This window comes from Taurulus bubalis (assembly GCF_910589615.1).
Source record: "Taurulus bubalis genome assembly, chromosome: 16".
NCBI classification, from domain to species: domain Eukaryota; kingdom Metazoa; phylum Chordata; class Actinopteri; order Perciformes; family Cottidae; genus Taurulus; species Taurulus bubalis.
Genome location: NC_136604.1, coordinates 11,164,914 through 11,190,528, shown reverse-complemented (window position 1 = coordinate 11,190,528; position 25,615 = coordinate 11,164,914). Strand labels below are relative to the sequence as shown.

The 25,615-nt window shown below is 42.3% G+C and overlaps 1 protein-coding gene across 1 annotated transcript in view; it reads right to left on the bottom strand.

The window, feature by feature from the left end:
- Positions 1 to 2,437: 2,437 nt before the first annotated feature.
- Positions 2,438 to 25,615, bottom strand: part of znf704 (zinc finger protein 704) — a gene marked incomplete at its 5' end in the record, with an annotated part of 38,735 nt that continues 15,557 nt past the window's right edge. Inside the window, 7 exons of the mRNA XM_079231888.1 lie at positions 2,438 to 2,564; positions 3,194 to 3,285; positions 3,391 to 3,522; positions 4,345 to 4,633; positions 5,074 to 5,174; positions 8,351 to 8,628; positions 10,012 to 10,115. Of these exons, the coding sequence (XP_079088014.1) occupies positions 2,450 to 2,564; positions 3,194 to 3,285; positions 3,391 to 3,522; positions 4,345 to 4,633; positions 5,074 to 5,174; positions 8,351 to 8,628; positions 10,012 to 10,115 (1,111 nt within the window). The 3' untranslated portion in view covers positions 2,438 to 2,449. The remainder of the gene's footprint in view (positions 2,565 to 3,193; positions 3,286 to 3,390; positions 3,523 to 4,344; positions 4,634 to 5,073; positions 5,175 to 8,350; positions 8,629 to 10,011; positions 10,116 to 25,615) is intronic.

Genomic DNA, 25,615 nt, shown 5'->3' with positions numbered 1-25,615 from the left:
TTTTACGTATATATAGATTTGTTTTCTCTTAAACAATAATACGTTCACATAATACAATGGCAAATCAGTTTGTACCGTTTTGTACAGTTTGTACCAGTTTGTAGATACTCTAGATACTATAGATATTTCTAACTGAAACATCAATGTAAAGACATAGAAGAAGCATAATGATTTTTTCAAGAGTGACTTTAAGGCTATTTCTATAATCCAAACAACAGAAACTCGGCAGGTTAAATGTTACATTATTACCTCACGCAATGCTGAACTTGAACCGGTGTTGTTCGTAAGGTTGCAAATGTAATGACCGAGGTAACTGGTCCGAAACATGGAGCTTAGAAAAAAATACAATAATTACATATATATATATATATATATATATATGAATAGACAAAACAAAACAGCTGAGCAAACATAACAAAGCTCTGATTTTACGGTGTGGCAGTAAAATGATCCTGTGGGTCCTGCGTGCATTCAAAAAAAGATCATATAATGCAGGTAAATGCAGAAACAAAAGTCACAAAGTGCCTGTTTGTAGAGACATTTGTAGAACATGTCCATCAATATCAGTACATAATGTGATATAATGTAATTTAAGAAGTACGCAACCCCGGGTGACAAACGAGTTCCATTTATGAACATCTGTAAACTGTTAACTATTTGGCCTCCTATTTGCTTCCTGCCTTTGAGCAAAACCGGAATTCAAAAGAACACAATCAAATGACAAATCAGATATTTTTAGCAAATGGACCTCTTTTTCCTCATTAGTAACAAGGTTACGCGGCAATCACGAGGACTCTTATGAAGGCTCCAGTCAAAGCATTTCTTGCATGTTGCCGAGTGAATAAAGTGTGCTGCAGTGCACATCAAACCACAAAGCAATGACCTCATCAAGTGCCTTTAACTTATTTCACCCCTATTTGCTTTCTTTTTTGTTCTCACTTTTGTTACCAGTTATGTTGGACACGAAGAGGACCAGAGGAAACATTTAAACTCAATAAAAGTAACCACAAATGTACCAAGTGCTTCGTTACACACACATACAGTGCAAGTGCCTCACTTTTGGTTTACCGCCCTCCCCCTTTGGTTAACAGAGCCCCAAGATGCCCCTCTGTGGCGCACAAAAACAAAGATATTTTGATCCCGTTGGGATGGTGTACATGTTGGTTGAGGAGGAGGAGGGCAATCTGTCTCTCTGTATGTGGTGAGAGGTGTTTATCTTTTTATGGCCTTGCAGGCTGCTGACTTCATGCTTCCAGTGCTGTCAGGAAGCTCTTTTAACACACTTTCGTTAGCAGGTGGTAGGTAAACAGTCTTGGTTCGCCACAAGAGAGGAAAAAAGAAAAATACATCAGCAACAGTAAACATTGTAAACACCTCAACAGAAAACAAAACAAAGGATAAAATATAGAGTTTTTGGTTGTAAAGTTGCCATGTGTAATGGAAAGAGAGAAGCTTTTGAGACTGTGCTGTATTCAGTATAGCTCCATGTTTTAGCTGCTGGTTTTTGCTCTCTTTAGATTCACATCCCTGATAAAAGATAAAGAAAATTAATCAACTGGATAAAAAAAGCGACATAGAAAACGGTCTTCTTCTTTGATTGTGTGTGAATACCTGTGTTGGTTTGTGTGTGAATGCTGTTGCGCTTCTTCTGTGGTAAATCACGGGCACGGTCCATCGGCTTTCCCTGACTGTAAATTGTATCTTTTTTGCATTGATCGTTCACCGTGTGTGTGTCTCTATTCCTCCCTCACATGTCAACCTGCCGTACATTCCCTCAGAAAGCTGTCAGGAGCGAAGAACAAGTGAGGAACCGCGAGAGGCTGTGATGTCGGAGATAAAAGAGCTCCTTGAAAAGTCCAGAAATAAAACAAAAACAAGTTGAAGGAAGAACAGAAACGGCGAGCTTTTCCTCCATGCTTTTTCATAACGTGCTTCAAAAACTGCAGCAAAGGCTTCCATTCTTCTTTTGGATAAAAAAGTTAAGAATTTCTAATTTGACAAAACACACAAAAAAAAAGCTTTGGGCTTTTTTTCGGACCCATCCCTTGACTAGACTTTTCATTTAAAAAACAGAGCTTTACAAAACATAGAAAGATGCAACACACAACAAAAAAAAAGGAAAAACCTTAGATACATTTTTTCTTTACACTGTTTAAACTTTAGCTGCACTGGGGTTTCCCCAAAACTGGGAACTGTGGGAATGGCGAGGCAGGGCTGGGAATCCTGGACAGCAATGTAAAAGTGACTCTGCTGTCCGTTGGTTCCTTCACCACTTGAGTTCAGTGGAAATGAGGGGGCGGCGGCATGGACAGAGCCAGGAGTTGACGGACAGTTGCGACTTTTAGCAGAAGAAAACCAAATGCATGCAAAATGAAGCCCCTCCCTTCTTATCTGGCGAAAGGCAGCAGCGCCTGTTGGTGTGGCGCGCTGGGAAGTTGGTGGGCAACGTTCAGTCGGTAAATCTCTGGCAGGCCTTTTTCCAGCGGCAGGCGGTGCACCACATGTCGCGGTTCTCCATCCCGTACACCTTGCGGCACTTCTTCCCTTCACCGCGCACCTTCCTACTGAGGAGGAGAAATGGAGAGAAACTGATGAAACTGTCATGATAGAGAAGACTGTACATTATTTTCCATTTTAACAATACCATGAGCACTCGCATTAGTCTGGCAGAAACCTGTGGAAGATTGATTCCTTTGCACAGAGCCAGGCTACCCGTTTCCAATCGTTATGCTAAGCTTAGCTAGCCGACTGCTGTCTGAAGCTATTTAGCGTACAGGTATAAGATGAGGAATCAAACTTCTTATCTAACTCAAGAAAGCAAATGATGAACCTATTCTCTGAAGTGTTTTTCTAATTGCAGCTAAACCACCATCAACAGACAACAATGTCTTAATGTGGAAAATAGGAAACACACCAAATAAACCATACAATCTAAAACAGCTTGGTTCCTTATTGAAATGGATGAGGCAAATCAGAGGCTGAACCAAGCTGGTAAATGATGACTTTTCTTGAATTAAGAGTCAATATTGTTTAGCACATTGTGTTCTTTACTCAGGTTCAATTGAAGTAGAAGATCATATCGGATGCATTGGCTTAAAAACAAGTTGTCTCTAAGTAATACTTTCAGTATGTTCGGCCTTTCATTAAAGCTAAAAAGGAAACGTTAGGTAAGCGTCCTGTGAGGATCCAGTACCTGAGGGCAGCGGTGGCTCTGGGAGGGGACGAGATGACGGCGATGGTCTGGGAGCGCTGTTCAGCAAAGCCTTGGCATTTACTGGGGGACACCTTCAGAGGGCAGACAAATGTGTGATTAGAGGAACACAAATGTAGATACATGTATGATGCTGAGAAGAACTGTTTGGTCTTGCGTGTACATGAATGTTTCCTCACCATGGCGCCAGTGAAAGTGACGGGTGGTGACTGCCAGGAGATGCTAAAGCTGGAGCTGTTGGTGGGAGTGAAGCTGGTGGAGGCTGAGCCGGTCGAGTTACTGCTGGACGGGATGGACACTGGAGCCGTGGCCTGAGGGCAGAGGTCAAAGGTGAGAATGGTGGTATTTTATTCCCCCATAGACAATGTCCATGGAACTGGAGTACAAATCATTTTTCATTCTCAAACCCCTGACCTCTAAATGACGCATCTGTTCATGCGTTTGTAACTGCTTGGTCTGAGTCTGTTGTGCAACTGCTTTCCATTTTAAAATAGGACAATTATTTTACAATTCTTCATTTGAACAGGCGTGTCACTTCAAAACTATTTTCTCCCTGAAATTTAATTTAGTAAATACAAGTGAGCCTCAAACTGAAAAAGTGGTCATGTGTTTTGCAGTAAAAATTTGTAGGTATCTCACGTTGTAAAAATCAATCAAATAAAGCACTAATAACTAATGTTGCTGTTATGTGGCTACACACACGTTGCCGTCACATTAATTAATGGATTGGGTCATTATTCCACATACAATTCATTGTTCAAACCGGCTGCTGTGTGTTGATATACCACAACTGTTAGCACAGCTGCTAACGGGAGCAAGGGACCATTAAGTCGCTGTGACATCATTTGTTATTTTGTAAATAATCACGATAATGAAGACCCTGATCGTAGTGTGTGAGAGAAAGCATGTGCATTTTGTGGAGCCTGATAAGTGTGTTGTGGTGTGCATATTGATCCGGAGAGCGCATCGATCGTGTGTGTTGTACACAGCTCTGAACCTCGCCTGTGTGTGTACATGTTTACGCACACACGCACACGCACACGCACACGCACACACACACACACACACACACACGCACACACACACGCACACACACACGCACTCACACTCCTCCGCTCCCTGCACTCGCTCACCTGGTAGGCGTGGTCCGTGTGGATGAGGTAGAGTGCGCTGGGCGCAGAGCGGCTGAGCGGGGTGGCGCCGCCAGCGTGAGGCTCCTTGGCGTCAGACAAATGCGGAGGTCTGTGGTCCGACAGCTGGCTGAGAGGCGGGAGAGGAGAGGGGGGAGGAGGGGCAGCGAGGACGGACGGGGACACGGGGGACAGGCTGCTCAGCCCGTCGGCCACCGAGTCCGTGTTGAGCTTGATCTCCGTGTAGTAGAAGTCCTCCTCACCGTCGCTGCAGTCCGAGTCACAGCTGTGCCTACAGACAGACAGAGGATACAAACGGTGAGGGAGATCCAGACATGAAGAAGAATGCTGATTACTCCACATCTACAGGCTCAGGAAAGTGTTGGTGCCGTCACTGCTCCCACTTTAGCATTAATGTCATTCCTCCAACCAACTAAACCTGCAGTCATCTGCAATTAATCAGTGTCGGACCTCAGTTTAATTGAATGTCAGTCTAAATGTGTGATTCATCCGATATCATTGTTCTCCTCCTCCACTCTCTCTCCTATGGCAACAGTGTCACCGTGGCAATAATCCATCAGCCATTAATCTACCGTTTTGACAATGAAGCTGGTTGAAAGAGGGGAAGTGAAGAAGCTTTTTCTTTTGTAGGAGGCTTTGAGTGGACGGTTGCTTAGGTAGCAGTGTGTAGCAGTGTGTAGCAGTGTGTAGCAGTGTGTATTGGTGTCCTACCCCAGGTGAATGGTACGGATGTGTCTCTGGATGCCAGCAGCGGTACTCAGCACCTTCCCACAGTTCTTCCACAGGCACTTAAACATCACCTTCATGGAGTTCTGCAGGAAACACACAACGTATGGCAGCTCAGAAATGGTTTCGGGGTTCACAGAAATATACAGTTGCATTTTTAGCAAACAAGGAGCAACATTTACTGTCAAGTCATAATTCCTTTTAATAAGTATAACATTCGTCTTTGGTTCACGCTCCAACACAGACTTTAAAATAGCATTACTCTAACACCACAGAGTAACACAAATATAACCTGGTTACATCTGTTATCTTTGTTATTTACCATATGTATCTATTATTGCACCACGTTTATTGTTTTTATATTCTTTTTTTTAAATTCCATGTTTATCGTTATACACCTTTCACAGAGTCAAATTCCTCGTATGCTCAACGTACTTTATTAATTAAACAATTCTGATGCTGATTCTAAATGACAAACAATCACATGCGTGCAGTTCAACTCCCCGAGTGTTTTTATGCATTAAAAGCATAAACTCACTGGCTCATTTCATTAAATCCATCTCTATAATACAGAAGGTGAGATATATCTGGTATTTTTGTGGCGGCTGCAACTACGAGCCATACCATCAACCAGGCATAGTGAAGCATAGCATATATAACCATGCAGTCAGGGGGCAGTGTCTCTTGGTCAGAAGAGACTTTTTCCTCTCCTATCGTAAGGGGGAAATTTAGAATTGTATGTATGTATAGATCTATATATTTTTTATCTTTACCATTTGTATTATTAGTTAGGATTTAATCTGCAGAATTGGACATACATTAAAAACTAGATGATGTGACACCTGTAGGTGCATGAAAACTATGGTTACTCTAGTCAACGTTATCCATTGACTGAGGTTATTATGCTATTGAAAAATGTGGGTTATGTTTGTCATGTCATATTGCCGATGGTGTCTAACTTCACTTCAGTAAAGACTGAATATTCACTGTGTACTAACTATAAAGGAATTCAATAACTTGCCACTAAATGCACCTTAATCTTTGTTATGGCATGAACGTACAGCATTACTGTAACATCTTTGTCTGAACATGCATTTATCCAGGAGCTGCGTGAGGCCAAATCACAGTAAATGTTTCTCTGGTTGGGAGCTGGTGAGGCTCCTGTATCTTTTATCGGTCTGCTGTAATTACACCAGTGGCCTCCTAGAGACTGCACATTGTTTATCATGGAGTGAAAAGCCATGCATGCCTTCTTCCTGCCATTCTGCTTCCCCGCTCTTAGCCATTATAAATGGTCTTATACAGTAAGTAGGCTTGTCTATCAAACTATTGTTGAGGGGGCTGATTTAATTTTGACAAGATGTTTTTTTCTTTCTTTTTTTAATCCTCTTTTCAGAAACACAACAATCATCTGCCCCCCCTGTGCATTGTTTAGTCTTTGGTGAACAAAAGCCTGTTTTGTGTGTGTGTGTTATTCCCTTTTAAAGATGCGTTTCACAGTTAATTAAATGGTGAGCGCCAAACAGTATTGTCTTGCCAAGAGAGAAGCGAGAGCACAAGAGGAGCGTGTAGATTAATCTATGTGAAACCTTGGCATCGTACATATAGCGCGTGTGTGTGTTTATGGAAGTCAACTTCATTGTTATCAAAGCTTATTAGAAAATCTGTTTTTGTCTCCAGCCACACTCCACTCTCTCTTCCCTTTTCTTCTTCTTCTTCCTCTCCCTACTTCCATTTCTAAATGTCTCTCTCCCTCTCGTTGCTCTTCTTTGTCATAAGACCGCAATTAATACAGTAGAGCTCACCCAAGAGTCTTTATCGATTCTTTCGACATGAGGCCGGCAGGATCTTTATGTTTAATGTAGCGGGTATTAAAATCATTACTGCCGTTTCAGAGCAGCTGCATGTGAAGACAGTATATATACAGAACGATGGAGGGGAGGGGGTGGAAAAACATCGGCGAGAGCTGGCGAGGAAGTGGGAAAGAAAGGGGGAGAGAGAGAGAGTGAAAGGAGGAATAGATGGATGATACTGGCAGCAAACGACAAACCAGCAAGTAGGAGTGCTGATAAGGAGAGCGAGAGATAAAAAGGGAGAGCAAAGCAATATACATCTGAAAAAATAATGAGTGACACTGTGCTGTGGATGTGATGAGCTGTCAGTGGTGTGTAGAAACGAGGCGAGACAAAATGATGAGTGAAAAGGAATAGTGTGTTTGTGTGTGTGTTGTGCTCACAACATCTAGGCAGCAAAGACCAAAGGCCCATTGGAGCAAAAAGGCTGCGCGTCCTTTCCTGTCCCATTTTCATCTCTGCCAATCAGTCAGAGCCTCAGCTCCACCCGCAACCTCAGAGGTTAATATCACAGCGTGTTGAGGAGGGAATCATCAAGCAGCTCGCGTGCTGCTGACAGCTTCTTATTGAGAGATCCGCCTGTTATCAGGAGAGCTGCTGCTGTTCTCCCTGAAGCCCTTTTAATATGACTCCACATTTAAATAAAAGACAATTCTTACAGTACTGTTGATAATAAACCTTAGAAGGCACATAAGTTCATGATCACAAAACACTTCGGATTCTGAGGAAGTACCTGGCCACGTTAATAGGCTACAAAAATAAGGTTATTATTTTGAAAGCTACTTAGCATAGTCCATATCAAGAAAATGCATCTTTATTCTCCGCTTTGGCCTTCTATCCACAATACGCCATTACTCACGCAGAGCTTTTGGAAACGTATTTTTTCAGACATTGTCTTTTTGTTTATTTAGTGTTTTAAGTAGGTTGTTTTATGACAAACTAAACCAAACATCATGAAATAATGATATGATTGACGTCAGATGCTGATAAGTTGTCAGGCAGTTGAATAATTCAACTATCTGAAAACAGAAAATGTGTAAAAGAAAAAAAAGAAGAACAATTTAAATCTGAGTTCAGCTATTTTAGAAGACACTACAAGTGATCATGAAGAGCAGAGGGTGACTAAATGGAGGTTTAAACAGCTGAGGTTTAGTGGAGTGAGCAGCTGTGTCTGTTCCACTTCATACCAGATGATTGCTGTCATGAACAAGAACATGTCTGTTGTTTTTGTGTTTGAAGTCATTTTCAGATGTATTACAATTGCCGTAATACACAACTTCTTCTAGTCTTCTTCTAGACAGTTTGTTTTTCAAAAGTAATGCCTTCACTCACTAATTTATCCTAGATTTGTTCTCAGTGTACAGAAGCAGAGCTGGCCTTTCCTTCCAGTCTCATAACTCAGTATTCACCTTGCGCTTGCGAGGGATGGGCTCATCGAAGAGCAGGCTGCTGCCGTCCTGCTCATCCAGGCTGGGGTCCTCCGGCCCTGAGGGGCCGGGTCCCACACCGCCATTGCAGGGCACACGGAAGGGTTTGAAGCTGTCGGCGTAGAGCGGTGGAGAAGGTGTAGAAGGGTTCGACTGGTCACTGGGAGCAGACCAGCTCCAGTAGCCACCTGAAGAGCTGTTGCTAGATGGGGTGAAGGTGCCGGCTGAGCTGTTGTCCTTCCACGAATTGCTCAGACTTTCTAAGAAGATGGACATAAAGGGGAGAGGCACAGGGATGGAAAGAAGGAGAACATGGGGGAGAGGAAAGGGAAGCAAATAAGATCACAGTAAAACATAAATCCAACTCCTTCAGTCATATTTGTAGATTATAGAACTACAGCTAAATGTGCCGGTGTTCTTCTGTCAATGATGGGAGATCAACACATTCAATTAAGTTCAAACCGCTTTATTTGCACTTCACACAGAAGAGCCTCTCAGCACCACTGTTGTCTGTGACACAATGAAGGAAAAGAGGGTACTTTCTTGTGGTTCCGCTGAGACACTTCCAAGGTCTTGTTTTTTTTAGATCAAAGAAACATTTCTTTTAACTATCAGCAACAAAAGACATCTCACTTTGTGAAGGTTGAGGCTGGGGGAAACTTTTAAGTGTGTACATAAGTGAAAAAATATGTGTGTTTTTTAAGGTATGTGCGAGTCAGAGAGAGTAAAGAGCAGACCTGGTTCGTTTGGTTCAGTGAAGCTGCTTCTTTACTTTCAGTTTCACATTAAAGAGGAAGTGGCTCACCAACAACAACAAAGCTGCTCTGATATGCATTTGGTTTTGTGGTACATCAATATTACGATTAAATAAAGTGCTCATAATATCAAAGTAACATTGTTTTTAATAAGACAACTTAATTCAAAGAGAGTTTAATTTAAATGTAAATGTCAACCATGATGCTGTGTGCATGAGAACCTACTGTGTGTACTTGTGTACATACACATTGTATGATCTCCAACTTGTGTGCATCTGTATGACTTCATTAAGATAAAACTGTGCAGTTGGTATTTAAAATCCACTTTGTGCATGTGAGCATGTTGTATGTGATGTAGATGCAACATCTGACCACGTCTGTGTGTGTGTGTGCGTGTGTTTGTGTAACTGTGATAACACGTGCATGGTGGTTGGAGGGTTGGCTGCGCGTCTGCTTGGTTGAATGAACGGTCGTTTGGTTGCACAGACTCTCCGAGTGGTTGCGTGTGCCTGCAGTAATGGAGCACTCTGGATTTCTGCCACCGTGTTTGGTGGCAGAGATCCAGACTCATTGTGCTTTTCTGTGGATTTGCAGGACTCATTGATGAGCGAATCCTAAAGCACAGCAGGTGGCAGTAATTTATCAACCTAAGCTTTTGCAAGCATTCAGCAGATAACAGCTGTGAGGAAATGAAAAGTCAGTGTCTAAGCAGAACATACAAATTACAGACTTAGGCTGCGCTACTTTTTTCACTGGCTCATTTTCACAAACATTCTGGGGAGGAAGGCCATGATACATCAAAGCCAAAGAACAATTTAAAGCATATTGCTCACTGTGTCGAAAGAACATCCTCGACTTACTTAGTTGTTTATTAGCAGTACTACTCACCGTTGACTCTGACAGGCGGACTCCTGACCAGCGGGCTGGTGGAGAGACTTGTCAGCACCATGGCAGCCGTCACCTTGTCCATGTCCGCTTCCTCCTCTGACCGTCTGTGAAGACACAACAGGAAAAGAGGATTTTACTGAGCATCTTCTGCTGCAAAGACATTATCATTTCATTATCACTGAAAAAGACTCTACTGTATGTTTTTCACCGGCCACCATACACACATATACCAATGTCTGCAGTTGGACATGAGCTGAGTGTGCAGCTCAAGAACACAGTGAGTGTGTCTTCTTCATTTAACTTCAAACGTTTTCAAACACATATCAGGCCCTCTGGTCTCAAACTAACTCAGCTTTGCATTCTGCAACATACGCTTCTAATTCAATTCAAGTTGTATATTTTATGTCCTTTGTGGGCGAATGATGCAATCGCCCAGACATTATTAGAAAAATAAACAGCCAACAGCTTAAATGCTGCTGTACAAAATAAAAATAGATGAATGTAAAACTAAACAAGACTGATGTGGTTCTTCTATTCAATCCCTAAAGACTATTGTCAACACAAGCTCAGTGCTGTACAGTACACACACTAGCCAATCCATATAACAGACAAGACACGGTTTTGTCTCTTCTAATTGGCGCGTGGCAACGCAACAATTAGAAGAGACATATAGAAGGAAGGTATCATAATCCTCGCGCATGTATTCCCCAGACAGAGGCAATCCCTGTGATCAAAGAGATGTCAATAGCCTTATTACCGACAGTATACCTGCACACTATTAGCGTAACAAGCAGTGTGAGTGTGAGTGTATGTGTGTGTGTGTTTTGTTCCTGAGCATGCAAGACTTTGATGGTGTGTGGAAGCCCAATGATCAAAGTTGATTCTATTACAATGATGAAATCTCCTGCTGCCTTGAAAAACTCATGGCGTCAGCTATCACCAAGTTTTCACAGCCGCTGAGATCAAATGGTTACACTGCATCTTAGTTTATATAAATCCACCAACAAGTGAAGTGAAATGCAACATATCTTTTACTCTTCTGATACCTGTCAAACAACAAATAAAAGCCCACTTAAAAGTGTGGATATAGAGGGTTGTAGAAGTTAGGAAAAATATGTGAGGTGATGTAATAACTATTCTCCTCCATCAGCACTTGCGTCTGTACTTAAAACCAACTGGTTGCACTGGTTGTGTCCTCTATTATCTAGTTGTGGTTTTTAGATTTAGCATCTTTCTGATGTTGGTCATATTTTATATGGCATTTTCTGGTGTTTTTTGTTCTTTGAGATGCATTTCTTGTCTGCTGCGCACTGTGGACTTTGTCTGTTCTTGTCTGTGTGAACTTTGGTGACAAAGGAGTTTCCCCACTGGGGATTAATAACGTTTTCTAATCTAATCTAATCTGATCACAGCTGTATTAATTAAGTGGCAAATAAAAAGAAATCCTGCCCAAATGTCAATTTGATCCTTAAAGTTAAGAACATGAACAGTCAGAGAATGTGTTAGTCAAGACTCTACCTCTGAAGGTTTGCTGTGACTGGATGTGCTGGAAGACAAAGGAGTCAATGAGAAGATGCAAACAGATGTGTTTTTGCTCTGCTTGGTTGAAATTACAAAGATTATAAAGGTGGTTATTTTCACATTAATTAAAAGTGTTTTCCCAATTCAAGAAATTTTGTCCAAAATATAATTAAATCAAAAACATCAACGGTAAAGTAACCACAAAGACAAAGACCACAGGATTGGTCACAAGAGGGCTTGAGCTGTGATCACTCCTCTCACTCCTGCATCTGTCTCATAAAGCAGACAAAGGCAGCGTGCCAACACATGCAAGAGGCTCCTCAGTCCTGTCGTAGTTTAATACCGGCTGTAACATCCCACTGTAAAGCATCACAGGGAACTGGGAGACATGTAATGACTTTCACCTGCCCCTTTCAGCGGGGCGATTCACACCCTAACAGGACACGACCCAACGCATACTGTAACATCAAAAGCAACAGTGAAGCTTAGCACCAACATCCTTGTTAAACGTGTTGAGTGGCCCCGTCTAAGCCCGGACGTGACTCCCTATGTTTATTTTTAGAACGGCTTTAAGGCGCAGATGATCCCCATCCAAGTTGACCGAGCATAAGCAAATCTAGAGAAAAAGGAAAGTCCCAAAATCCACATGTGCCAAACTAACACAGATGTGTTCAAGATGACTTGGACGACTCAAAGCTGGCAGACGTCGTTCCGCAATGTAAAGGAGTGACTAAATGAAGTTTAAATGAGACATTTCTGTCTCTATAGGGACACATCATTATATTTTCTCAGTAGCTGAAAGAGCTGCATGACAGTCCAAGAGCTACAAACTGAGCTGCTCCACAAACTTAGGAGGTTGTTGTTGGTCGTAGCTTCTTATTGGCTGCTGGTGCCAGAGCACATCAACATGTTTGGTGAACATACAAAATGTGTAGTTCACCAAATACACCTCATGCATCAGTCAACTTTCAGACGCATGACCAAGGAGCTGTACTTTTCTAGACTTCATATACTGGTTTGATGCGTTCATTTGTGCACAAGAGCACGATAACTTTGCACTGAAGTTAAAGTTATAAACAGACTCTTTAAAGTCTTGTTATCAATAATTTATTTATGAATAAATTACATTTCTGTCGCGGAGACAGCGACGCAGAGCAGCAGCTGAAATCAAGCAGTGTTTTGGATAAAAATTATTGCTCGGGACAATTCAGTATTGACCGGGTATTGCTTGAGACATGTCCCTTCCAAATTCTACGCCCTTGAATTAATGTGAAAGCGATTAAAAGTGTATTAACTTCACAGGCAAAATAGAGGGATTGGGTTTCCATGTGAGGGTTACCTAACAAAGAAAGAGCCTCAACCTCATTAGCTAATGTCTAATTTATTACCCTTTGCACTGTTGAATATGATGCCATTACAGCCTGCACATAAATCAAGAAACAAAGCTGCGTACAAAACTGCCACGTTTACCCATAACCCCCCACCCTACGTCACTGTAAAACCACTTCCTGGTCACCTTGGGAGGCCATCATGTGACCGTAGATATTATCTCCAAGGCAACAGTGGCAGACAATAATTACTGGGCGCTTTGTCTATCTTGAAATAAGAAGGAGTAAATCTCAGAAAAACACATTAGAATGAAGAATAATTCAAGATATAATGTACGAGCGGCAGGGAAAGAGAGTGTGGCAAAGGGCATTTCCCCAAATCACATTTGCCATTAGTGGTCTTATCAAACTTAGTTTTGGTCCAAGTTCTTATTATGCCTATAATTACCACACCAGGAGCGTGTGTGTGCGTGCGTGTATCAGGGAGACATAAAAGGCATGAAACATGTGACACAGAGGACGTATTGGGACGGTTAATGGATGGTTAAGTGAATTCTGATAAATGAGTTTGGTATGTTGCCGCGTTTGTGTGTCGCTGCACTGTAATGTGCCAGAGTGTGTGTGTTTTTAAATATTCTTACTTCACTAACTTGCAATAAATCATCCTCCAATATCTGACCCCTGTGGCCTCCTAAGTAGAGCATTATCATGTTCATACCACAGAAAACTTGAGAGAAAGTGAAGAGCCGGTTTACTAATGCACCTCACATGTCAAAGATCCATGTTGTTTCTTTCTGCGGCTGGCTATTCATAACTGGAAAATTTGTTTATCTTTAGATGCCAAAACAAACACAGATGCTGTTAATGTTTTTAAAAGAGGATTTTAAAATGACCTGAAAAAGAGGCCAGTAACACTTGATATATATCCTGCTGTTGATGTGACCAGGTGTTTCAGGGCACTGCCTCAACATGGTGTGGATGAGCAGACTACTATTCTCTTCTCTCATTTTGTATCTTAAAATGCTAAATGTAAACAGGGCCCAAGATTTATTTTTATTAAAAAACAAAAAAATGAAGCTTGTCTCTGCAGTAATAGCCTTGACCACACTTGCGTTAGATTTAGATTTCATCTCAGTGCAAGCAGATGAAAAAGCTGATACTGGTCATTTGCTACTGAAGAGCTACTAGGTTGATATTTTATTGGGAAAATCGTGAACACATGTTAAACACAGACAATACAAACTACAGGAGTTAAATTTAGATTCATAGATGAGTTGGGATTCATCCCTGCAAGAGAATGGAGATACAAGTAAAACAACAGCTCCCTCTTCAGGGGTTTCTTATGAGATTAAGGATGGGAGGACTGTGTGTGTGTGTGTGTGTGTGTGTGTGTGTGTGTGTGTGTGTGTGTGTGTGTGTGTGTGTGTGTCTTTATTATAGTGTGTGGCCCGGGGCATGGAAGCACAGTCATAGCTAATGGGAGATATAGGTAGGACTGTGTGTGTGTGTGTGTGTGTGTGTGTGTGTGTGTGTGTGTGTGTGTCAAAGTCTCCACTAGTGTCCAGTTTCAAACTAAACACAGGCAGGGAGACAATAACAGTGGTTCACATTACTGTGGCCATGTTAGTTTGACAGGTACATGTAACCCAATGAAATGTGGGTCTGTCCTGTGTTTTTCATCACATTTTTAAATTCAGTGTGATGTTCAGGACAGACAATGTGCAAGAGGGTGCAATTATTTTGTGAGGTAAAGGTGTAAACCTCTTTCTTTTCAGCATAATACTGAATAATTGCTGTTTTATCTGGATAGTAAATGCATTCTTGACTTCTGTCTCCTTGCATGACACATTGTTATGCTCAGCACCAACCTGCTAAACACACCTGTAAGCAACCCAGTACACAACTGCCAGAGCAGTCTGTGGACTGTCCTGGTGTCAACCTCAACAGTGGTGAAGACATGTGAAGGGGCCATTCATACCCTTAACATACTCAGAAATTCCCATATTCACTACTTCAAACATAAATGCTTCAAAACAGAATTTAAAGATTCCCTTGACCAAAGCCAAGGGCACCTCTAAGTGAAACCATGGTACAAATCTTGTCTTTGAAGCTAATTATTTTCACCACTTGTCCTGGAACAACATTTGGTTGCAGACACACAAGTGAACATCACTAATGAGGGAAAACCTCTACCCAGTCAACAAAATAATCACAGGTCACATTCTTGACAAGTTCAGATCCAGCACATTTGATGTTTCACGTGTATCCACACACTGCAACACACCGTTTAAAATGTGCAATATTTTTTTACCAAACTCCTACTCCAAACTAATTCAGACTAAATGGGCTACAGTCAATCTTTATGCACACACACAAACATGCACAAACACCTTGTATCTTTAATTTCTATGTCACCCAAAATGTATCAATCAGCTATGATGAAGGCGGCTGAAAGGCGGGCTGGGTTACAGGAATTCCCCTGAAACGGAGGCCATGCGGCGCTGCCCGGCACACCCCTCCCTCCTACACTGCCTGTACTGCGTCCTCTCGCTCCTCTTCCTCCCTTCACCCCCGCAGGACTTGAAACCCTTTCTGCCTCTTGCACCAACACCCACTTTCCCTCCCACACTTTGAGCGTCTTTGACTTTTGCTGTCGAATCACACTAAGCAAGTAGTAAGTGAGAAAGAAAGACAAAAACAAGGAGTGTGTGTGTGTGTGTGTGTGTGTGTGTGTGTGTGTGTGTGTGTGTGTGTGTGTGTGCGTGTGTGCGTGTGCCTGTCTCTTTGATGGTGAACAGTGCCGGGAGGTCTACTCATTTATTTCAGCCACTGGACTATGACGCCTATTTCCTCCTCAATAAGCTGCTATAAATCAGAAAGCGTCTCTTATACCGTGTGCTTATCTGATCTCTTCCTCTCACTCCCTCACCAAAGCACGAAAGGAATCTGCATATGACACCGGGGTAACATGCATGAAGGGCACAGGTTTTGATTGGCAGATGTGTATGAAGGAACACATGGGGATTTTCTTTGACATGATTGTGTGCATCATTCAGGCATAGAGATGTTACAGATAACGGTCCTTGGTTGGAAAACACACATTCTATAAACAGCATTTCTATAAAACCTGAGAAACATACACGGCGGCAGCATATTATAGCATTGTGTTGTCTGAGGTGAGAGTGTGTGTGAGCGAGAAGTCTAGGCCTTCACCTATGACACACATGAGAGTGGGTGGATGTGGGATTTGCACAGGTGCTGCTGACAGCTGCAGGCTCGTGTTAGCCTTATTGTAAAGCTGAGAACATGGATAAAAAAACAACTCATTTTACTTTGTTATAGTCATCTATAGTGAAACCTTGCCATTTTAATGATGTATTATAAGCTGCCTAGAGTTAAGAAGTTAAACAGATCACAATTCCCTTTCTAATATCTATTTTATATTGCTGTGAAAACATCTCCTACAACTGGATTATTAAAGTTTCTCACCAAAAACTAAATTTTACGAGATAACATTTGAACACATTATTATAATGTTGTAATTTACCTTTGCCCAATGTGAACCGGGAAGGGGATCCTTCCCGGTTCACATTGAAATTCCCTTACACCACTAACACATACACATGAATAATCTTACTTTGGTGTCGTATGTTGGTACAATAGCCAAACCCTAATTTCTATACTGAGAATAAAAGCACAAACTGGATGTTGTTGCATTTTATGTGGTCAACATGCATTTCTGGAAAATATGATGCCTTCATCTGTTGTGCAAGTTTTCAAAACTGCTTTTTAAAAGTATTTTTAACAGTCCCATGGCTTTAGGGATGCAATGTTGGTCCACCACATTGTTCCAGACTTACCAACAATCAATATATCTCGACAAAAATTGGATATATTGCTGTAATTTGCCATATAGACATCCATGTGATGAAGAGGGTGAAGCCTAATGACTTTGGGATCCTCGGATTTTTACTCGAGCTCTTGGATGGATTGCCAGGAAATTTGCTACCACAGGATGAATTAACTAATTTAAATAACTTTGGTTTATGAACAAAAAATCAGTTCTGGTTGTTCTTCATGTATAGTGATAATCAGCAAATGTTTGCATGCTAACACGCTAGACTGATAATGATGGTAATAATAAACATGGTTAACATGATCCATTTAGCATTTAGCTCAGAGCACCACTGTGTAGCCTCATTAAGGTGCTGGCACGGCTGTTTCTGAACTGAACATCTGCACTAGAACACACACACACACACACACACACACACACACACACACACACACACACACACACACACACACACACACACACACACAAAAGGACCAAGTCCTCTCCCTAGCCATAACAACATATGCACCCGGTCCTGGCAGCCTGCTCCATGAAATAGGAACCACGGGCATCTTTCCCTTCATACAGATTCTGCGTCGGCTCTTAAGAGTCAAAGTGTCAAACCGCCATCTGATTTACTGTAACTAGAGCTTTAGAGCTTAATAACAACAAGATACCCTCATTCAAAGAGATGGTTTGAAATTACAACACGTAATCTAACCAGAAGCTAAAGATATCCCTCTGAAAATAATGTAATACCTTTATTGTTTCTAAATTTGGAGAAAGATTATCATAATAAAAAGCCTTGTCTGAGTTGTCAGACCATGCTAACTGGAGCAAGTTATGTTCTTTCGGATGAAATCTCCCTTTAATATCATAATAAAAGGCAACATTCTGACTCAGACTGGGAATTTAAGTCCCGAAAGCAACGCCGCACTAAAACTGATATTTGATTCAGTTAAAACATACCATGACTTAAATTCAGTGTTTCTGTGTTGTATTTAGTCATGCATGCAGTAGTTAAGTAGATAATCTTTCATTAATCTTCACTGAAAAGTCGTCTCATGCTGGGATAGTCGTGATAGATGGTTGTTCCAGACATGAAAAACAGTAAGATATTCACTTGAAGGGACAGCAGAGTTTGAAATAGTTTTCTCTTGATTTATATTAAAGATAGGTTTGCATGAATCCCCACCCCCCACCAAATGTTGGCAAATACACAGGTCTAACAGTGTATCAGTCATAAGTTAACAATGTGTCACACATTATGAACGACACAAACTAGAAAGGTCAAGCTGACTTTTTGGCATCTACAAAAATGACTGCAGAGTCTCAGAAGATTCCTGCGAGGATTCACTCTCGTTTGTGAAGTGGGTGAAACAAAGACATCATTATGAGTGGTTGCTGGTTGCTGACTTTCAAAGCTTTCAAGATCCAAGGCGGAAACAGGACTGTGTTCTAGACATTTTTTGTACGATCAATCAAACCCAAAGAACACAGACTACTCTGAAGACATTAAGAGAAACAAGGCATTGGGAGACAAAGTAAAGTGTTTTGTTTTCCTTGAAGGGAACATGCAATATGTAACAGGTGCAGGGTCTTTTCTCATCTTGTTATTGCTCTTCCAAAGTTTAAATTGTCCTTTTTGTCTGTGCTAAATCCGTTTTCTGAACAAGTGACCTGTACAGAGAATGGCTTATTGAATGTAGAAGGAAGGCCATGCAAAGAATAGGGCAGATGATGAAGTCATTAAGACTCAACCACAATATTATTGCCGAGAGCCACACCGTGTCTAATCATCAGCATTTAGGAGCTAATTAGCAGATTCGCTCTCTAGCTTTTTACTCTAAACACACACTCGGGTAAAGGACACAGAGCTATATACAGATTTGTTTTTACACATGAGTAAGCGACAGTACGTGCAGATGGAAACAAACACACATTGTCCGCTAGTTCCCTTTTTTTAAACACTCAATTCTGAGTCAACGCCCTCTGGTGAGCGCAAAACAGGGCGTGGCGTACATTAGCCTGGGTATGAAGCCAAAGACCCTCTGTGTGTCGAATGTGTGTTTCTTCTTCATGTGTCTGCAGACAGATAGCAACAGCTGTACAGTAGCTACACAGAATTATTCTCAGGTCAACAGAGCAGGATTTTATCTGCACATCTATCCATGTTTTGCTTAGCCTTCGTCCTTTTTGGCCTCTAATGCGTTGAGTAAATGGATAAAAGAGTCAATGGTGACTTTCTGACACACAACCTCTCGCTCTCTCTCACACACACAATTTTCTCAATGTACAATTCATAACGGCTATATCATGCGTGTGTTTCAGACTCTCTTCCTCTATCTAGTAAAGACCTCCAGTATCAGCCTCCCTCCTCTGTGTTGCTCTTTAGCCTAGTTTCCATCTACACACCACACCGCTGGGAGACTGGGAGCACAGACACATGATTACACACATACAGGGGAAACACTACACACACAAAATTGGAAATCAGCTCATACATTGTAAATAGAGACACGTGGACAGGGAAGAAACAAATAACTGTACTTAGATTTAACAAGTTGCTACCCAAGGCTCATTTTTGACAGCTTCAAATGTAATGTTATTATCGTCATCTGGACCATAAAGCTGCACTGAAACGGTCACCAAGTCATTGGGGTTAAAGTACCACGCTGCCATGGGGAGAACGTGCAAACTCCACACAGAAGGACTGCCCAGACCGGGAACCGAAGCCGGGCCCCTCTTGCTGTGAGGTGACAACCACTACACACCGTGCAGCCCTGCATCTTCTCGATCACTTTATTTCTTTTTCTTTAGAAGATCTTCAGGTAATGTATATATACGTTTACAGGAGAGGAGCCGCAGGGCAGAGAACCAGGTCTTGTTCAGTGAATATTAACATGTCAGGTTGATGTATACGAGTCCCCGTTTATTCTAATTTACCACCCATGAAGACAGTTAACCCGTTGAGCGACAGCAGGAAATATGATCGTCTGCTCTCTCCACTGCACTTTACCTTTTAATACGCCTTTTGATTGACACACATGCAAAGCTTCAGCGGTGTGACCTAGATTTGCACTATAGGTTGGGGGTTCCTCCATACATTCTACCCTTTGGGCTTGGGGGTGAAAACACCACACACACTATGGTGGTTATGACCTAGATTGATGCTATAGGTTAAAGGACCCACTTATGCACCAGCCTCTGGGCCACACACACACACACACACACACACACACACACACACACACACACACACACACACACACACACACACACACACACACACAACTAACAGGGTTCCCCTTCATCCAACATTAGTGGCAGGTGAGGTGAGTGAACAAATTAAATTACACATTCATTCACCTCAAACTGTCAAATGTAGTTTTTGGGGTCAATTTCTCCCAATACCGAGTCCACTGTCTCCACAAACCTGCACCCTATGTATGTATGTAATACTGATTGTGTGTGATTGCTGCGCAGATGATCTGTGTTTTCAATTAAGATATATGCCTTGTTGTTTTGTTTTGATTTATTTGCTGGATTTACCTCTTGTGTCTAGATGTATTGAAGTAATCCCCTGTGACTATACTATTGTTGCATCTCAGCATGCTTTCCTCAGAGCAGAATCTGCCCTAACATCAAATAAGCACCATGACAAACAACTTTAAAGAGACTGAGAAACCTGAATAACAAACAATGGTGTCTCCTCTTTTAGGGCTAAAGTGCACCCAACAAACGTACATCAGCAGCTTTAAAAAGCAGTGATTTGGATCTGTAGCGTGTGCTCTCTGCCCCTGTGAAGCACAATAAAGAAGCAACTCAAAACCAACCATATAAGGTGGACTGATAGCCGGGGGTTTAAGATGCTGCTTTTCATTTTTTGTCCGTCTCTCTGTCTTGTGAATCCTACATAATAAAAAAGTCCACCAAATGAAAAACAACCACATAAGAACATCACAAACATGGATGTCAACAATGTCACAAAAAAGGAAATGATACAGCTAAAACCCAGAGGTGCTGCTCCAAGAATAGATGCTCTCATATCTATAAAGATACGATAACAATGGGAGTCATTTAAAATGCAAAGCGTGATGATGAGGGAGATGGAAGGAGGAAGAGGGGTAGGAGGTGGGAGCAGAGATAAACCATCTTCCCGCGCACACACAGGTTTCCCTGAATTGATGTGGCTGTATGGCCTAATGAGCAGAGGGAATACACAGGATCTGCTCCAAGCTACTCATTTGGCCTCACGTGTGTGTGTGTGTGTGTGTGTGTGTGTGTGTGTGTGTGTGGTGTGTGTGTGTGTGTGTGTGTGTGTGTGTGTGTGTGTGAGACACACACCGTGTGTCATTTTTTCTGTTTGCGAGTACCTGCCTGCATGAATGCCTGAAAGCATGCAGACAAACACATTGGATATATGTGAATGTGTGAGTGTCAGAGCGAGTCGGTATGAGCAGTGAGGGGGTCGCCCACTGAAGCGAACAAAGGTAGCAGCTATGAGAGTCATGACGACCTTTAGAGTGGCTGGCTGGTAAATAGCCTCCCCTTCACCCCTCTCTCCTCGTTTACTTTCTTCTCTGTTGCTCCCTATAATCCTCCATTCTTTCACCTCCATCTCTCTCTCACGCCAGAGCAACACTGTCCGTCCATATGATGATGTAAACAAAGGAAGTGGCTGGAGGAATGAAGTACCTGAGCTCCGTGTCAGAAATGGAGTAAATGAAGAGCCTGACAGAGTAGCTGGGAGAACCAACATCAGAGGATGTCTTTCTCTCTGCCTCTCTGTCTCTGTTATGCTCTCTTGGAGGCACTGGTATAGCATGATGTATTTGTGTTGGGCAGGCGCACCCGGCCGTGTGTCATAGTTCTGACTCTGAATTTGTGGAACTCACTTCCTGAACTACGAGTCAGGTGAACATGGTTCAAAAGAAGCTCCAAAAATCAACCAGTATTAAATATTGCATGGTTAATATTTAGTCTATCTGTTCCGTCAGATGCATGACAGACGGGCGACTGAAAACCACCAAGAGCACCTCCTGCGCAGACAAGCCGTAATAAGGTATAATCACAATATTATTACCACATTCACTTATTACATGTAGGAATAAAACACCTTTGCAGGAGAATTGTAGGCATTTCTTTAGAGGACAATGATCTGAGTTAGTGCGACCATCTCCAATCAAAGGTCTCCACTTTTTCCTCGTATTCCCTGTCTTCCTTCAAGGATTGGGGGAAGCTGCTCCTCCAGCGACCGTACACTTCATCAGTGTGCGTGTGTTTGTGTGCGTGTGTGTGTGTGTGTGTGTGTGTGTGTGTGTATGTATGTGTTTGTTTGCATGTTCATTAGTGTTTAGTGGCGAGTGCAGTAGTCATAATGGGGGTCGTAAGAGCAGCACAAGTTAGCCCCGAGTGGTCTTTTCTCTCCATCTGCCCTCTGGACACACACAACCTGCCAATAAGTGCCATAAACCACACAGACATAAACACACGCAAGCACCCTTTTATCACCGCTGAGCTTGATTATAAACACAGTGGCTCTAAGCACAGTGGACACAGACAGACAACACTCACGCACACATCCCCAGCCCCTGAGCTCCCAGGAGAGTGATATACACACTGGAGGAAGGGGCCTCTTTCCCAATTACACCTCAAAAGAGAGTGTGTGGGGGGGGGGGGGGGGGGGGGGGGGGGGGGGGGGGCTGGGGAAGCTGTGTATGTCAGAGTGCCTGGGAGTGTGTGTGTGTGTGTGTGTGTGTGTGTGTTTGCTGAAGGTGCTCATAAAAGCCCCAGAGTTTGAGCTGATAGAAGGCATTATAAAAGGCCTATCAGCTGGACCAATCGCCTCACATCGCCTCAAGGCAAGACAAAGGATATGCCCACCACTCCAACATTTACCCAGAGGCCTTCCACTCACACCCCTCCCCCTTTACTCTCACCCCCTCTGCCCCCTTCTCATTCTTCTCATTCCTCTCTTCCTCCCCATTTGATCCACTATTTGTGCGATTGTTGACCTTGACTCGCCCAAGAAAAGTCCACCAGGATGTGGTTTTACAGCAATGCCCTTCTTCAAGAGCTAGATTCATTCACGCCTACAGTACAACTAGAGGTGTTGATGGTTGTAGCCATACTGGAGAAGAAGTCAGTACTGTAACTGCCTTGCCCATTGGGATCATAATAGTTTTTGGTAAAGGACAGAGAATCCCCTCATTAGTAATCAGAAAATCAATAAAAGTCACAACTGTGTTTGAATGACCTTTATGTCGAGTATTTCTTTGATGATGAAAATTGTCTTGGAGAGAAAAAACAGAAGGGGGAGTGACCGAGAGGAAGGATATGTTTTGGGGGAAGGTCTCCATCAGGCGAGTATAATCTTTGATTAATTTACTGCTGTGTGCTACGAGGATGTGACACCAAGCATGAAGAGCAAAAAAACTAAATGTAAACACCATGAGAAAGAGGAGAGAGGGAGGTAGAAAGACAGAGCGAGAGAGAGCCCACCCCTTCCTTCTCCCCTCTCAACCATGTCAACAAGTCCACACAAAGACTCCTCCGCTCCAATATCCAACACAGAGCCACACTGATGCAGCCATACAAGACAAATACTCAAGGGCTTCCTAAAGGCAAATATGTAAAAGCAATAAGTTAAGCAGTCACTTCAATTGTCGTAAAAGCGCACTGGGTTCAACTGTCCAAGCTTTTGTTTATGTACATTCTGGCATTGTTTTTTAAGGACTCTGACAACATATCACATCCTATGAGACGCACCCGACCAACCTGATAGTGAAGGCTGTCTGTATGCAGCCTTACAAGAGGTACTCCATATCATGTGACACTTGCGGACAAAGAGGCCCAAGGCGTTCAGTGCTGTTCACAGGGTTAGTTGCTGTGAGTGCAGAGTAACAGTCAAAGGCAACTGAAGCCGCTTCCACAACGCTTCGAATCTGTTGGACCGGATTTTAAACAGACTTCACCCTGCCAGCTCTCTCGTGCAAAATCTGTGTAATGTCCGATTGAGCTCATGTGTGAATAGAGCCGGTCATTGTCCGAGTGGCAATGATGAAACTCAGAACAACAATAATCAAGAAAGTACAATTTCTTCAAGAAAGTTAAACTACAAAGTGCTTTAAGCAAGTGCCATTTAAGTGCTACTAAAGTGCGACTCTGGTGCTACTTTCTTTATTCAAGGTATAGTCGAAAATGATGTGTTTTTAGTTTGCGACGGAAGATGTGCACGTCTTCAGTGCTAACGCTGCGAGCAGCTGGAGGCGTGGCAACGGATTAAAGTTTAGTATCAGCCAACTAACTTGTCCCTTAAGATTTAGGTCAATGCTGCACACTTTTACCTGTATTCAAACAGCAACAACAACTTGAGTTGAGAATTATTTGTATATTTAAATCTATGTGTGGTATCATAATCATTTGTAAATGTGTGATTGCGCACCCAACATGAATCATTAACCTTTCGTGTGGTGGTTAACTGCAAATGATTGGCTCATTTGCATACATAATTGGAGTATATGGGTATAGAATATGTGTGCATGTTCAGTGAACTGTGTTAATTTCAGTGTATATTATAAATTACAGTGGTTTTTGCACAACTACATTTCCCTTGTGAAAGCAGCCAACTGAAAGCAATTAGACAGTAGTGAAATCTGTGATTTGTGGAGGCAGATTTTACATTTTGAGAATACTTCCGTGCCAAAATTCCACCCAGTTGTTTGCCAGGGTAAGCTCAGGTAAACAACTTGAACTCAGCTCACTGTATGCAAGTGTAAGTTAGCCACTCCAACCCCAGCACACAGTTCAGCAGTGGGCTTAACATCTCTGTCAGTCAGAGGAAAAACCCACGCGCACACAAAGCAGGCAGCTGAGAGGAGACAAAGGAAGAGAGGGAGGGCTAGAGTGTGGGAGAGACACAGATCATGGGGGATCGAAGGGGAAAATGGGCGGGAAAGCAGAGATGGAGAAAGGAAGATAGAATACAATTCAGTGAGTCATGGGAGGTGAAAGCAAGAAGGATAGAGAGAAAGAGAGAAAAAGGACAGAAGTGGAGGACAAAAGGGGAAAGCAACATTAGAAAGCTCAATCAGCCATCTGGGCAAAGGGTGCGATGAGAGGAAGATAGGAAGAAAGAAAGAGAAAAGGAAAGGAAGTGGACAGTGAAAGTAAAAAGTACATTGTAAGTGGCATAAACAGAGACTAAAGGCAAGGGAGGAAAGAAAGGGAGAGAGAGGAAGAGGAAGAGGAGAAGGTCTTAACTTTATTCTTTGTTATTGTGAAAATCAGAGAGACATGATCTGTTACTACAGAAAAACTAATTTAATAGAATACATAACATTGGCCTTCAAAGCTGACTTTTCCCAGAACTGGAGCAACGACCACAAAAAGTTGCACAGCTTTCCAAAGAAAATATTAAAATCATTTTGACATGTGCTGTACATTAACTAACTGTTTTTGGACTGGTAAAAAATTTACTTCAACTGACATGGCACCAGTCAGCAGAAGATATAAAAACAATGAGATAAGTCATTGCTGGATAGGAGTGTTTGTGTCAATGGAGTTGCATAAAAGGAGTATTTTGTATTTTACTCAACTGAACCAACCCTTCCCACAAAGACCCACGACAGAGCGGCTGAGAGAAGCACCCATGTTCACATAAATGTCAATGGGGGGGGTCATGAATTATGCATGCTATGGCTGTGTAACATGGTTTGTGTGTGTATGCATGTGTGTGTCTGTGCATTTAATGTTTGCAGACCTAAACTCCAGAAAATGCTTTTATGTGTGTGTGTGTGTGTGTGTGTGTGTGTGTGTGTGTGTGTGTGTGTGTGTGTGTGTGTGTGTGTGTGTGTGTGTGTGTGTGTGTGTGTGCGTGATGGGGGTGTTAAGTTTCCCTCCATCAAGGCTATGAGCC